At 44.8% G+C, this 16,760-nt stretch overlaps 1 protein-coding gene across 2 annotated transcripts in view; it reads left to right on the forward strand.

Annotated features, from left to right (window-relative positions):
- LOC146035299 (dual specificity testis-specific protein kinase 1-like) overlaps nucleotides 1-14,599 on the forward strand; it is a 37,138-nt gene extending 22,539 nt beyond the window's left edge. For both annotated transcript variants that reach the window (XM_083158658.1, XM_083158659.1), the window contains exons 4-9: nucleotides 7,877-7,925; nucleotides 8,580-8,729; nucleotides 10,339-10,509; nucleotides 11,690-11,773; nucleotides 12,179-12,265; nucleotides 12,773-14,599. In XM_083158658.1, the coding sequence (XP_083014784.1) occupies nucleotides 7,877-7,925; nucleotides 8,580-8,729; nucleotides 10,339-10,509; nucleotides 11,690-11,773; nucleotides 12,179-12,265; nucleotides 12,773-12,874 (643 nt within the window). In that variant the 3' untranslated portion in view covers nucleotides 12,875-14,599. The remainder of the gene's footprint in view (nucleotides 1-7,876; nucleotides 7,926-8,579; nucleotides 8,730-10,338; nucleotides 10,510-11,689; nucleotides 11,774-12,178; nucleotides 12,266-12,772) is intronic.
- Nucleotides 14,600-16,760: the final 2,161 nt, after the last annotated feature.

A 16,760-nucleotide genomic window follows, 5' to 3' on the forward strand; every position in this document is an offset into this window, starting at 1 on the left:
ATGTTGCATTAGCAAGACTCCCAAAGCACCAATACAGTGGAACCCCCCCACAAGTCACCCCATTTTGCAAAGTACACCCCTCAGGGAATTCATCTAGGGGTATAGTGTACATTTCAAACCCCCAGGGGTTTCACCAATTTTGGTACAACTGGGATGTGAAAATGGAAAATTACATTTTTTTACACAAACATGCAGTTCTGGCTCAAAATTTTTCATTTTCACAAGGAATGAAGGAGACAAAGCACCCCAAAATCTGTGCCCCAATTTCTCCCGAGTACGGCAATGCCTCACATGTGACCAAAAAATACCAGTTGGGTGCATGGCAGGACTTAGAAGGGAAGGAGTGATTTTTGGATTTTGCAGCAAAGATTTTGGTGGAATGAATGGTGGGTGCTATGTTGCATTAGCAAGACTCCCAAAGCACCAATACAGTGGAACCCCCCCACAAGTCACCCCATTTTGCAAAGTACACCCCTCAGGGAATTCATCTAGGGGTATAGTGTACATTTCAAACCCCCAGGGGTTTCACCAATTTTGGTACAACTGGGATGTGAAAATGGAAAATTACATTTTTTTACACAAACATGCAGTTCTGGCTCAAAATTTTTCATTTTCACAAGGAATGAAGGAGACAAAGCACCCCAAAATCTGTGCCCCAATTTCTCCCGAGTACGGCAATGCCTCACGTGTGACCAAAAAATACCAGTTGGGTGCATGGCAGGACTTAGAAGGGAAGGAGTGATTTTTGGATTTTGCAGCAAAGATTTTGGTGGAATGAATGGTGGGTGCTATGTTGCATTAGCAAGACTCCCAAAGCACCAATACAGTGGAACCCCCCCACAAGTCACCCCATTTTGCAAAGTACACCCCTCAGGGAATTCATCTAGGGGTATAGTGTACATTTCAAACCCCCAGGGGTTTCACCAATTTTGGTACAACTGGGATGTGAAAATGGAAAATTACATTTTTTTACACAAACATGCAGTTCTGGCTCAAAATTTTTCATTTTCACAAGGAATGAAGGAGACAAAGCACCCCAAAATCTGTGCCCCAATTTCTCCCGAGTACGGCAATGCCTCACGTGTGACCAAAAAATACCAGTTGGGTGCATGGCAGGACTCAGAAGGGAAGGAGTGATTTTTGGATTTTGCAGCAAAGATTTTGGTGGAATGAATGGTGGGTGCTATGTTGCATTAGCAAGACTCCCAAAGCACCAATACAGTGGAACCCCCCCACAAGTCACCCCATTTTGCAAAGTACACCCCTCAGGGAATTCATCTAGGGGTATAGTGTACATTTCAAACCCCCAGGGGTTTCACCAATTTTGGTACAACTGGGATGTGAAAATGGAAAATTACATTTTTTTACACAAACATGCAGTTCTGGCTCAAAATTTTTCATTTTCACAAGGAATGAAGGAGACAAAGCACCCCAAAATCTGTGCCCCAATTTCTCCCGAGTACGGCAATGCCTCACGTGTGACCAAAAAATACCAGTTGGGTGCATGGCAGGACTCAGAAGGGAAGGAGTGATTTTTGGATTTTGCAGCAAAGATTTTGGTGGAATGAATGGTGGGTGCTATGTTGCATTAGCAAGACTCCCAAAGCACCAATACAGTGGAACCCCCCCACAAGTCACCCCATTTTGCAAAGTACACCCCTCAGGGAATTCATCTAGGGGTATAGTGTACATTTCAAACCCCCAGGGGTTTCACCAATTTTGGTACAACTGGGATGTGAAAATGGAAAATTACATTTTTTTACACAAACATGCAGTTCTGGCTCAAAATTTTTCATTTTCACAAGGAATGAAGGAGACAAAGCACCCCAAAATCTGTGCCCCAATTTCTCCCGAGTACGGCAATGCCTCACATGTGACCAAAAAATACCAGTTGGGTGCATGGCAGGACTCAGAAGGGAAGGAGTGATTTTTGGATTTTGCAGCAAAGATTTTGGTGGAATGAATGGTGGGTGCTATGTTGCATTAGCAAGACTCCCAAAGCACCAATACAGTGGAACCCCCCCACAAGTCACCCCATTTTGCAAAGTACACCCCTCAGGGAATTCATCTAGGGGTATAGTGTACATTTCAAACCCCCAGGGGTTTCACCAATTTTGGTACAACTGGGATGTGAAAATGGAAAATTACATTTTTTTACACAAACATGCAGTTCTGGCTCAAAATTTTTCATTTTCACAAGGAATGAAGGAGACAAAGCACCCCAAAATCTGTGCCCCAATTTCTCCCGAGTACGGCAATGCCTCACGTGTGACCAAAAAATACCAGTTGGGTGCATGGCAGGACTCAGAAGGGAAGGAGTGATTTTTGGATTTTGCAGCACAGATTTTGGTGGAATGAATGGTGGGTGCTATGTTGCATTACCAATACAGTGGAACCCCCCCACAAGTGACCCCATTTTGCAAACTACACCCCTCAGGGAATTCATCTAGGGGTATAGTGTACATTTCAAACCCCCAGGGGTTTCATCAATTTTGGTACAACTGGGCAGTGAAAATGAAAAAAATACATTTTTTTACACAAAAATGTACTTCTGGCTCAAAATTTTTCATTTTCACAAGGAATGAAGGAGACAAAGCACCCCAAAATCTGTGCCCCCATTTCTCCAGAGTACGGCAATGCCTCACATGTGACCAAAAAATACCAGTTGGGTGCATGGCAGGACTCAGAAGGGAAGGAGTGATTTTTGGATTTTGCAGCACAGATTTTGGTGGAATGAATGGTGGGTGCTATGTTGCATTACCAATACAGTGGAACCCCCCCACAAGTGACCCCATTTTGCAAAGTACACCCCTCAGGGAATTCATCTAGGGGTATAGTGTACATTTCAAACCCCCAGGGGTTTCATCAATTTTGGTACAACTGGGCAGTGAAAATGAAAAAAATACATTTTTTTACACAAAAATGTACTTCTGGCTCAAAATTTTTCATTTTCACAAGGAATGAAGGAGACAAAGCACCCCAAAATCTGTGCCCCCATTTCTCCAGAGTACGGCAATGCCTCACATGTGACCAAAAAATACCAGTTGGGTGCATGGCAGGACTCAGAAGGGAAGGAGTGATTTTTGGTTTTTGCAGCTCAGATTCTGGTGGAATGAATGGTGGGTGCTATGTGGCATTAGCAAGACCCCCGAAGCACGGTGAAATGATGAACCTAATAATCCATAGATGTGTGGTATATTTTGAAACACTCCTTTATACATAGGCCGGGTTTGTCGGGGCAAGTTTCACAGTGGAAAATAGTTTCCTTTCTTATTCCCTTTTTATAGCAAACTTTGCACCTTTTTTGTGTCCTGCCCTTTCTTGCAGTGGAGGGGATTTCGTTGGGAAAATGCTGCCCTGGTACAATACGGGGGCCAGTACTAGAAGTACTGGGGCCCTCTGCCTGCTGATTCCCAAATGTTAGGCTCTTTATGACTTCCTCTTGAAAGTGCATAAATGTCCCCCTCTGGCCGGTAGAACGGAATAGCACGTAAGCGTTATACAGTGCCATCTGGATGATATACACGGCCAGCTTCTTGTACCAGATATTTGTTTTCCGCAGGGCACTGTACGGCTTCAGTACCTGATCTGAAAGATCCACTCCACCCATGTACTTATTGTAATCAGGATACAATTTGGTTTTGAGGTGTGGGTACTGGTACCTCGTACAGGGATGGAGGTGGTACTGTCTCCATGAATTGTTGTCAGTATAAGGACATCCCTCTTGTCCTTATATTTGACCAACAACATATTTTCGGTGCATATTCCCCTGCTTTCACCCCTTCTCATTACTTGGGCAATGTGCGTTTTGGGGAGGCCTCTTTGGTTCTTGCGCACAGTACCGCAAGCTGCTGTACCTCTTGAACCAAGGGCCTTAAACAGGGGGATGCTGGTGTAAAAGTTATCCACATAGAGGTGATAACCCTTATCCAGGAAGGGGTGCATTAAATCCCAGACAATTTTTCCACTAACACCTACGAGGGAGGGGGGGCATTCTGGTGGTTCAATTCTTGAATCCTTCCCTTCATATACCCTAAACTTGTGGGTGTACCCTGTGGTGCTTTCACACAGCTTATACATTTTTATCCCATACCTTGCCCTCTTACTGGGAAGGTACTGGCGGAATTTAACCCTTCCTTTAAAATGTATAAGGGACTCGTCGATACTAATACATTTATCAGGGATGTATAGCTCTGCAAATTTGGCACTGAAATGATCAATGACCGGCCTGACTTTGAATAGCCTGTCAAAGGTGGGATCATCTCTGGGTGGGCACTGTGCATTATCGGTGTAATGTATAAATTTATGGATTGCCTCAAAACGAGCCCGGGGCATGGCCATACGGTGAAATGGGGTGCTGTACAGAACATCTGTACTCCAATATTGCCTAATTTGTGGCTTTTTTACTATGCCCATATGTAACACCAGACCCCAAAACGTCATCATCTCTACTGCATCTACAGGGGTCCACCTAGCAAATGATGACGTGGGGTTTTGAGCAATAAACTGCTGGGCATATAAATTAGTTTGGTCCACCATTAAATTTATAAAATCATCAGAGAAAAATAATTTAAAAATGTCAATTTCTCTGAGACCTGTTGAATCAAATTGGATTCCTGGGATGGCCAAAAACTCAGGAACCTGGGGCTCAAAATTGTCTGGTGGTGGGGTCCATACGAGATCAATTATTGGGGGGGGGGTCTCAGCTGCTCTACGGGGGCGTCTTTGAGGGGGTCCCTCATCATCAGAGGAGGAAGAGGAGCTTAAGACAAATCCTTCAAATTCCCCGCTTGCCTCACTGGCTGTGTCAGAGTCAGAGGCAAGCATGGCATATGCCTCCTCCACCGAATACATTCTCCTGGATGACTGGGACGACATTTGGGATGACATTTGGGATGCCATTTATATTTTTGTGTTACTGGTAGTGAAATGTTTCAACACGTGTATAGTGTAGGGGGGGGTACAAACTTTATTTCAACCCGGGGGGTATGTAGTGTGTATGTATGTAGTGCAGAAAAAAAAAAATACAAAAATAAAAAAATTGAAGGGTTCAAAAAAAAAAAAAATGGAAGGGGTTAAAAAAAAAAATGGAAGGGGTTAAAAAAAAAATGGAAGGGGTTAAAAAAAAAAAAATGGAAGGGGTTAAAAAAAAAAAAGGTCCTGCGCCAAAAATTGAGCACAGATGTTGGTCAGTAACGTCCGTCACTGAACAGCGCTCAAAGGCAACAGGAATTTGATCAAAAAAAAAATAAAATAGATCAACCCTGTGCCGAAAAGCTGATCAGTGATGTACGTCACTGATCAGCGCACAGTGGCCACAGGACACACACAAAATCACAGTGTGTGTAAAAAAAAAAATGTAAAAAAGACCCCACAGCACTCACAAAAAATAAAAAAAGGTGATCAGTGATGCGACACTGATTACCAGTGAGGGGCAGCAGGTGCACAACCTTTGATGGTACTGACAGGTATATATAAAAAAAAAACCTCTGCACCCCTAAAAAGTTGCTGATCACCTCAGATATAGTGATCAGCACAAAAGGCGGGGCAGCAGACACAAAATTTAGCACTCTCTATCACTCTCTGTCACTATCTCTCTCTATCTCTCTATCTCTCACTATCTATCACTCTATGACACTGCAGCAGCAGCACTGACAGGTATATCTATATATAAAAAAAAACCTGCGCCCCCAAAAAGTTGCTGATCAGTTAATTTATACTGATCAGCACAAAAGGGGGGGCAGCAGTCAGTTATAAAAAAAATATATAGCACAATCTGTCACTATCTCTCTATCTCTCTCTCTCTATCTCTCTCTATCTCTCTCTATCTATCTATAGCTCTATCACACTGCAGCAGCACAAAATATAGCACTAGGCCTCTCTATCTCTCTCTATCTCTCTCTATCTCTTTCAGTTATATAAAAAAATATATAGCACAATCTGTCACTATCTCTCTCTCTATCTCTCTCTCTCTATCTCTCTCTATCTCTCTATCTATAGCTCTATCACACTGCAGCAGCACAAAATATAGCACTAGGCCTCTCTATCTCTCTCTATCTCTCTCTATCTCTCTCTCTCTAACTCTCTCTCTATCTAATAAATCGCAGCAGCACAAGATGTCACAGGATGTCACAAGATGTCACAAGCATAAGCAATATCAATGATCAGGTAAGTATTTTGGATGGGTTCTGGTCAGTATAGGCGGCAGCTGGGCACGGTGACCGCACTGCACGCTATTCCAGACCGGAATGGCGTCTGCAGTGCAGTCACCGTTAGTTTAAACCCCCCTCCATGGCTGTGATTGGTCCGTCGGTCCGACGAACCAATCACGGCCTTTGGGGGCGGGAGGGGTGAGGTGGGGTGACACCAGTGTCACCCTTACACCCCGCGGTGATTGGTGCTGTACTTTACAGCACCAATCACCTCCGATCCCGTGTCACCGGCGAACGTTATTCGCCGGTGACACAGAAAACGCTGTGAATGGCTGTTCACAATGAACAGCCAATCACAGCGATCGCCGACGGGGGGGGCGGCATCGCCGCCCCCCCTGGGTATGCACGGACATGTCTGCTGTCAGGGACAGCAGACATCGTCCCTCTGTCACTGCGTCTCTAGACGCAGTGACAGTTTTAAGCCATGACGTATATATACGTCAACGGTCGGGAAGTACTTCCCGGCCATGACGTATATATACGTCAAATGTCGTGAAGGGGTTAAAAGGGGCATTAAAAGGAATTCATAAGGGGCATTGTGTGGGGCAAGGGCTACATAAACACATTGGCAAAGGAAATATTGGCTAGGTCAGCTGTGGTGGAAGAGGAATGCCCACTTTACAGTGGCGCGCATAATATTTATATTTTCATTTTAAGGCAGGAGTGGCCGCATCTCCTGGATTTGATCCCGCCCCCTGTGTTACCCAGGCCCTCTGTATGTCTCGATGGCCCAAGTTTGTTTAGGCAGAGGGATGTGCAGTCTTCCTTCTCAGGATCGTTCAGCTACTATCACACTGGTTTCAGTATAATAGTCACTAAGGGGCATATTTATTAAGCTTGGTGAAGTGATAAAGTGTCTGGTTTTTATCACCGGCCAATCAGCTCCCAGCTGTGAAGTTACAGGCTTGGTTTGAAAAATGACAGGTAGGAGCTGATTGGCCGGTGATAAAAAACACACACTTGGGGGGTTATTCTAGTCCGTTCTTTCTGACAAAATCCTTAGATGGACAAAACCATGTGCACTGCGGGTGGGGCAGATGTAACTTGTGCAGAGAATTAGATTTGGGTTTGGTTTTTCTTCAAAGTGAGATCTATATTGAAGTGTAAAATCAAGCAGTCAGTATTTTCCCTGCACAGAAACAAAATAACTCACCCAAATCTAATTCTCTCTGCACATGTTACATCTGCCCCCCTGCAGTGCACATGGTTTTGTCCATCTAAGAAGGATTTTGTCAGAAAGAATGAACTAGAATAAACCCCTTGATCACTTCAAGCTTAATAAATCTGCTCCTCAGTCCCATCCTCCCAGTCCATTATTGCAGGCAGCTGTAATTGAAAAAGACGTCGCATAGCCCTGGTTAATCTCTTACTGGAAAATGTTTTTTTTTTTTTTTTAAATATTTTAATAAAAAGAAAAAAAATGTATACATTGAATAATAAGTGGGGTTTGGGCACTCATGTGCGTTAATAACCCCATTGAGATGGAAGGAAAAATCTCCAAGATTTGTAAAACATTCTTGGTAAAATTAACTTAAGTTTGGAACAAAATATTTAACAGGTTTCCTTTTTTTTTAACGAGAAAATCTCCCTCTATTTCTTTATCTTTTAAAAGCAAAAATAATATTTAACATTTTTTTTTTCATTCTATTATTCTTTATTTCTAGGTATCTTGGGATATGTGTTAAAGATGAGAAACTGTATCCGATCCTGGAGGTAAGATTATTCCGGACAGCCATCTTTGGCACAAAGGAGTGTAATTCGGTTGTGCCGCGCGCCCCCTTCTGGCCACCAATAGTTATGGTCGTATAGCTGAGCAATTCAATTGTTTCTCTGAATTAGCATTTAACACAGCTGAAAGCATCGGATTTAGTTATGCAACATGGCTAAACCTGTCTAATGGTGCTATATAGGTGTCTAAAAGTCTGGGTTTGGGCGCTGAAATACAGACTTTGTTTTTGCACATGGCTGCAATAAAATATGTGTGCAGCGGATAATGGGCGTCTTATCAGAGCAACAATTGAATAGTTCCGATAGACGCACAGTACTACATTACTATAGATGGCCAGGCACTTGGCGTAATTGAATTCCCCTACCATGGAATTGAACACCTGATCGCCACACACATCTACCTGTTATAACATTACAACGTTTTACAAGAGTGCCAGCAACCAGCCAATCACGTTAGATTTTCAAAATCTTAGGCTCCTCCCTATTTAGAATCCATTCACGTCCTTCCTAGAAATAGGGAACCATTCATTTTCTCCTATTATAGGTGGTTTTTACTTGTTACATCTCTATATAAATCTCCTGCATCTATATTATGCTGCTATACCGGTGTAACTTCCAGTTCTCTGTCTCTGCTCTCAGTACGTGAACGGAGGCTGCCTGGAGGAACTGTTGGCCTGTAAAGAGATTTTCCTGGGTTGGAAGGAGAAGGTGGATCTGTCGTGTGACATCAGCAGGGGGATGGTCTACCTGCACTCCAAAAATATCTACCACCGTGACCTGAACTCTAAGGTAACATTGACACCTGGGGCTGCAGACTCTAATGAATTATTATAATATTATAATATATGCCGCTTGGCTGTGCATCGCTGAGAACTAGGAACGTCTGGGATTTCTCATTAGAGGTCTGTGTGCGGCGCTCAGTCCGCATGTGGCCTGTATTTTTAGTCCTTCGTTGGCGTGACACCGCTGTCGCTTCCCATAGCGGATATAGATCAGTCCTGGCTCCCCCGCTGTCCTGGTATGGGGTCTCGGAGCTCGCTGTGCATTATTAACGATAGATGTACTTTGATGCATTTTTTTAGTGTAAGACATTTGCATAGTAACTAATAAATTATTTAGAACTTTTTTTTTTCTTTTAAGGAGATAAAATATTTATTTTTCAGATTTGATCGAGGTGTTGTAGTTTTGCAGGCCAGGCAGGTACCACTTGAGTGTATTTTAGTTCCAAAGAAAGAACTTGCTTTAAAACCACCCCAAGGTCAGTTACTAATACTAACGAGCAAGGGTTAAAGTGAGGGGGAACGGGGGGGGGGGGGGGGCACTGAGTTCCACCACCTTTAATGGTGAGGTGGAACATTTTAACCTCCACATTGGCCCTGCACAGTAATTCTCACAGAAAAGCATTCTAGTTTGCAGGGGGATGCCAAATACCCTACCACTGGCCCTGTCTATGCCTAATGGGGTGAGGGGGTTATTAGGTGGCATAGAGAAATGAGTTCCCCACCTCTGTATGACCACTTTAAACCCTGCTAACGAGGTGTTCATTGGAGACAATTATCCATTACTTTTAATTTCTCTGCTGCACTACAAATGTGACTAATCTGGTTGGTCACTATCAGTGGCTTCTTAAAAAGCTTGCTGTCTGGCTAGAGACTGGAATATAACGTCTGCGCCTCCTTCGCACATCTCATTACCACCCTCCTAGTATATGTCACATCTCCTTTCCACCCCTCTGGGCCTTTGCACATCTCATTTCCACCCCTTCTGGCCGTGGCACATCTCATTACCACCCTCCCAGTACTTGTCACATCTCCTTTCCACCCCTCTGGGCCTTTGCACATCTCCTTTCCATTCCTTCTGGCCTTGGCACATCTCATTTCCACCCCTTCTGGCCTTGGCACATCTCATTTCCACCCCTTCTGGCCGTGGCACATCTCATTTCCACCCCTTCTGGCCGTGGCACATCTCATTTCCACCCCTTCTGGCCTTGGCACATCTCATTTCCACCCCTTCTGGCCGTGGCACATCTCATTTCCACCCCTTCTGGCCTTGGCACATCTCATTTCCACCCCTTCTGGCCGTGGCACATCTCATTTCCACCCCTTCTGGCCGTGGCACATCTCATTTCCACCCCTTCTGGCCTTGGCACATCTCATTTCCACCCCTTCTGGCCGTGGCACATCTCATTTCCACCCCTTCTGGCCGTGGCACATCTCATTTCCACCCCTTCTGGCCGTGGCACATCTCATTTCCACCCCTTCTGGCCGTGGCACATCTCATTTCCACCCCTTCTGGCTTTGGCATATCTCATAATTTCCACCCTGCCAGACCTTTTTCATCTATCCTCTGCCCTCCCATATACTGCATTACTTAATTGACTGTTTAATGTTTGTCACAGAACTGCCTAATCCGGGTGACCCCGCGGGGCAGAGAGGCCGTGGTAACGGATTTTGGCCTGGCCCGTGAGGTTGAGCTGCCCCTGAAGAACGGCGAAAGGAAACTGTCTCTGGTTGGCTCTGCCTTCTGGATGGCCCCTGAAATGCTTCGCGGGGAACCATACGACCGCAAGGTTTGTTATTACGGGTGACGCAAGTTTCCTATTACTCATTAGTACATTGTAGAGATGCGCTCTGCATAATTAGGATGCTACTTATCAAACTAAAAAGTGGAACTAAACCCTCAAAGGTTGTAAGTGTCTGTAGGCGTCTACGTATGTGCAGAAGATGACTATTATTATATGGTGGACCGGTCAATTGTCTATACAAAGCACAAATATGTGGTTTATATCATCTTGTGGAAAGGTTTCTGTATTATAGACAATGTAGGTTAGATTCAGACCAATTTATTTATTACCTATAATGTACATCTGTAGTGTATAGACGGCAGCTCCGGCCATTGGGCCTGATTCAGTAAGTATAGCATATGGTAAGCTGTTTGCAGAAGCTTAGTATATGCCATCCTTAGCAATGCAAATGCAGGAGGAGGTGCGTACCACCTCCTGCCTGCATAGCACCTCTTGTCTGCGTACCGTACCGACCACCACCCCCCGCCTGCTCGCCGCCCCCCCCCCACACACCTGCGTACCGCCCCCCTTCCTGCACAGCACCTCCTGCCTGCGTACCGTGCCCCCTCCTGCCTGCATACCGTACCGCCCCTCCTGCCTGCGTACTGTTCCCCCCTCTGCCAGCGTACCACCCATCCTGCCTGCATATCGCCCCCTGCTTGCATACCGCCCCCTGCCAGCCGCGATGCACCTCTGCCACTGCAGTCTGAGTAAGTCTAACCTTACTTAGGCTGCTTGTCGCAGGGCAGCTTGTGAGGCCAAATAAACTGCACCTTGCAGTACTGTCCTTGGCCTGGCCACTCGCAGAAAATGGGAGTGGCAGGCCTTCGTGTCCAGAAACACCTAGTTTCCAAGTGCTTGTGCGAGGTGATCACATTTTTGCTATCTGATCTCAGGACACGTGTGCAGTTTCCGGACCATCAGAAAACTGCACTGTGATCCATATTGAATCAGGCCCATCGGTGGTCCAGCCCTAACAACCATACGTAGCTCATTCTGTTTGCCCAGTGGCAGCACTTACATAAACTGTTCAAGTTCTGACCTGTGCAAGTTAATTTATAAAATGTAAACGTTTGTATTTCTCATATGAAATTATTTTGCCCCAAACTTACCTGCATATGCCTAGTTTTTTTCTATATACAGCAGACAAAGTGTTTACATCTTATATATCCGCTATTTATTTCAGGTTGATGTTTTCTCTTTTGGAATCGTCCTGTGTGAAATCCTTGGCCGAATTCCTGCTGATCCCGAGATTCTGCCCAGAACGCAGGTATGATCGTTACAGTCATGCGTGCAGGGATGCTGGGAAGGAGGTGCTGAGGTACCGATAAGCCGGGCCCAGAGCTGACAGAAGGGCCCGATGGGGGCATGGCTACCTCCTGCAGTATTTTCAGGGTTTGACATTACCCCGGTCCCATTGATCTCTCCTGTATCATGTGTGCCATACTTTGCAAATTAAAGTTGAGTCATTGGCTAAGGACGGGAGGCAGCCATTTTGTGCTCCTTGTCATGAGAATGCAGCCTGATTCAGCACACATCATGGCTGCCATCACAGTGTGGAACATGAAACAATAAGTTGTCTTTTTCTCCTTAATTTCCAATATATAATTTCCAATATATATGTTTTTATGATGGAGAGAATGTGAGGAGCTGACCTTTCTTTTACCTTTCTTAGGACTATGGCCTAGATGCTGTCGCTTTTCAAGCGCTGGTCAGAGATTGCCCTAAACGGGTCCTGGAGTTAGCGGCTAGTTGCTGTCGGGTGAGTATCGCTCACAAAGTGTATTCCTTATCCTAGCATAGGGCATAGCTCGTATGCCTCAGTGTAGTGCAGGCCCTGCCAACCTGTTGCTCTCCAGATGGGAAACTACACATCCCAGCATGCTTTGCCACAGTTCTAGCATTCCATAATGGCAGAAACTGTGGCAATGCATGCTGGGACTTGTAATTTCACAACAGCTGGAGAGCCACAGTTTTGCCAGGCCTGGTATTTTCAAATTTTTGTAGGCTACAGCTACCCCTAAACCAAGAGAATACCATGAGCAACATCCTGTCCTCAGTTGTGCAAATTATTCCAATAAAAATGTGCTTATTGTATTGTTGAGACTACATGCAGTAACCCATAGCAACCAACCATTATCGGAACATAATATATTTTTGCCATAACTTACAAAGACTTCTGGTTGCTTACCTGTGCATCTCCCATGGTGTTCCATAGCTAGGTCTATGAAAGGTACACTTACTCACACCTTCCCCCCTTCTTCCACAGCTTGAGGCATTTAAGAGACCGTCATTCAGCGAGGTCCTGGATGAGCTGGAGGACACAGCAGAGACGTTCGAGTCCCCGACAGACCCCCAGAACGCCTGCTGAGGACCTAACATGTACATTCACCTGTAAATAACTGTACAGATGGACTACAGATTCCAAGGAGAGATCCGGGAAATATAAATAATGGATATTTGTATTTATTGGGCGGCTTGCTTGTTTTATGTTTGCTTTATGTTTTGGTACATTTGACGTTTTCAGAAGACACCTCCCCAGAACACACCCATGGAAATAGTGGTTATCCGCCTGCACCTCAGAATGCTCTGGTCATTGTTTTAAGATAAAATACACAACTTTATTTGTCTTTCTCCAACAGTTGCCATTGAGCAGTTTGGATGGGTGTGGTATGATTTACCGACAGTCAAAATACCGACACAGTCAAAATGTTGATATTTTCAATGTCGACGAGTAAAGTTGACATATGGTTTTAGTGTAGACATAAACAGTGTATCCGTGTACCGCGTCTCCTCCCATGACTGGCTACGGTCGCCATGCTTCGGGCACAGTGCTTCACTGCACTTGGCACACTGTTATAGTCTCCCTCTACGCCCAACGATGTCAACATTTTGATTGTGTTAACATTTTCCCAATATCGGTATAATGCATGTCAACATTTTGACCGTGACGGTATTTTACTCTTGGTCAATATTGGTGGGTACTTTGACTGTTGGTATTTTGACTGTCGGTAAATCGTCTGGAACCCATTTTGGAATCTCTAAGATGTTTCATTTCATGGGGCCTTTAGCCCCCCCCCCCCCCATCTGTTGTGCATGTAATATTCTCCTCTGTTACATCAGTGCCTTAATCCTGTTATTCCGCAGCTAGAAAACACCTTGGCGCCTGTATCTTTGAAAAGTCATCTGGGTAAATGTAATGTACTGCGCTGCGCAAGCATTGGCGATTGCCCGGTGATACTGCCCAATGTTTTAAAGGGGCAATCATTTAAAAGGCAAAACCTGGTTTTACCTATTAAAAGATTGCCACTTTAAAATGTAAGGCAGGCTTGCCAGGAACTTGCCTATGCCTGGTTTGTGGAGACTATGGGTGAGTATTCAATCCTGGATCTGACTGCCGGAACGTCCCGGCGGTCGGTATCCTGGGCCATTTTCATCTGATCGATCCATCAGTAATTCAAACTTCGGAATTCAATTTTTTGAGTGTCAAAAAATTTGTGGATTGGTGGAAACGGCCGCGGATTGTCGAAAAACATCCGTGAATTCCACAATCCGCGGCCGTTTCCGACAAAACAGATCCAACTTTAAAAAAGTCTGATCTGACAGCCTTCAACGCTGTCGTTAATGGCAGCATTGAATAGGCGAGTGACAATATTTCCTGTCGGAAATAACAGCACAGATTGAATACCCCCTTATCACTTTTATCTCATACAGTGATACACGGGCATAGACTGTCGTGGGCCACCAGTTGATCAGAAACTAAAATAGATATCTGGTTGCTATGGGAAGCACCACCTTTCTTACACCATTACCTGTAGCCCAGTAGGGCTGATTTTTTCTTTTACATGTGAACAAAGCTGTGAATGCTCCTTACTGCCAAGTAACTTCCCTTTACAGCTACCGATATATCGTATACTACTGCGTGGGCCAGCGGCTGCGTTATACCCTCGGCCCCTTCTCCCAGTGACAGGAACTGGAGGAAATACTGGGATACTGTGATGCTGTGGTTATTTCATTGCTTCATGCAGATTGGGAATATTTCTGGAATATTTGTACGTCCGTTCCTCTGTGTAAAATAAATTCAATATTTTTTTTTATTGTGAAGGTGAGTTTCATTTTCATGGCCAGATATTGGTAATATAATAAACTGGTAATATAATAAATCTGGACTGGAGGCTACAGGAGTTGTAAGAATATTATCTGACACTAGGTGGCAGCACTGTCTGTGCATTTTTGTTACTTTTGTTCAATGTCCCTGATATTGTACATAGCAATTGGCATGTTGTATTGTTCAAGATTTACCTTTATATAGTGCAGACATATTATGCAGCACTGTACAACTAACCCACACATATATCACGAGGAGTAGGTCAACCTATTAAGGTTTTAGTCTGTGGAAGGAAATAGGAATATACAAACTCCATGGTATTGAACCCATATCTGTCATCGTGGTGCTGGGTTCTGATGTTCTCAGAGTTGCTTCTGATGACTTAAGTAATGGAATTGGAGTGCAGAAACTGTGGTGGTCCATAAATAGGTTTTCCGCATAGACCTGGGGTGGGGAACCTCCGGCCAGTGGGCCGTAAACGTCCCTCGTAGCCAGTTTGACTTGCCCGAAGGTTGGGAGTTCTCGCAAAAGGCCTCGTATTCAGCGGCAGCTGGAGCATGGGAGACCGGGAGTCTTACTCAGCGGCAGCTGCCGGAGCGTGGGATGGGTGAAGCAGGGAAATTTGTAAGTGCTATATGGCCCCCGAAGGATATTTTTACATTACAAATGGCCATTGGCAGAAAAAAAGGTTCCCCACCCATGGAGGCTGAATCAGAAGATATAGGTGTGAATGTCACCCTAGAACTGGGGTAGCCAACCCTAGTCCTCGAGAGCTACCAACAGTGCATGTTTTGCAGGTCTCCTCACAGAATCACAAGTGAGCTAATTAGCTCCATCTGTGTATCTTTTAAAATGTGTCAGTGATTAATGAGTGCAGCTGTGCAGCAGCTAGGTTGTCTGGAAAATGTGAACTGTTGGTAGCTCTCGAGGCCTAGGGTTGGCTACCACTGCCCTAGAACTAGGATCTCCGTTTAGCTCTCTGAACTTGGTGACTCTGATTGCTAATGGAGTGGGCAAAACCCAGCGAGTAGGATGCACTGTAATGCTGTAGTCCCGGACTGAACCCAGCGAGCAGGATGCACTGATATACTGGGGTACTAGACTAAACCCAGCGAGTAGGATGCACTGTAATGCTGTAGTCCCAGACTGATCCCAGAGAGCAGGATGCACTGTTATACTGGGGTACTAGACTAAACCCAGCGAGTAGGATGCACTGTAATGCTGTAGTCCCGGACTGACCCAGCAAGCAGGAGGCACTGTTATACTGGGGTACTAGACTAAACCCAGCGAGTAGGATGCACTGTAATGCTGTAGTCCCGGACTGAACCCAGCGAGCAGGATGCACTGTTATACTGGGGTACTAGACTAAACCCAGCGAGTAGGATGCACTGTAATGCTGGAGTCCCGGACTGACCCAGCAAGCAGGATGCACTAATATACTGGGGTACTAGACTAAACCCAGCGAGTAGGATGCACTGTAATGCTGTAGTCCCGGACTGAACCCAGCGAGCAGGATGCACTGTTATACTGGGGTACTAGACTAAACCCAGCGAGTAGGATGCACTGTAATGCTGGAGTCCCGGACTGACCCAGCAAGCAGGATGCACTAATATACTGGGGTACTATGCTAAACCCAATGAGCAGGATGCACTGTAATGCTGCTCCCTAATAGTGAACCGGCCCATGAGTGATAATGAATCAACCCCTACGTGTGCAATATTTCATATTTATTCAATTAAACAAAAATGTAGGTATAGAGTTGTTCCCATAAGTTTCTTGTTGGCTGTTCAGAGAGCGAACTCATCAGCTGCAAACTGCACATCAGCGCTGTCCTGTATTCATCTGAATATGGATTCGTAGTACTGGCGTTTACAGCATCAAGTTATATTCAAGCAGAATTACCTCTCTGCTAGAGGAGGGAGCCAATCAAGAAAAAAGATGTCACCTGTTACTAATACATTGTGGTGCACTCCTCTACCCATAGGGGTAGAGGAGAACCCTCCGGTAGGCCCCAATTTTAATACATTTACTGGTTAAATCTTACATAAAAAGCTAACGATAATTAATAAGCATCAGTGTATTTTAATTATGGCGAATACATTCTTCTAAAAAAAATTTTTTTAAAAAAACAATAAAACGTGTGCATCAG

This window comes from Crinia signifera, chromosome 9, assembly GCF_055691185.1.
Source record: "Crinia signifera chromosome 9, ASM5569118v1, whole genome shotgun sequence".
Lineage (NCBI taxonomy): Eukaryota > Metazoa > Chordata > Amphibia > Anura > Myobatrachidae > Crinia > Crinia signifera.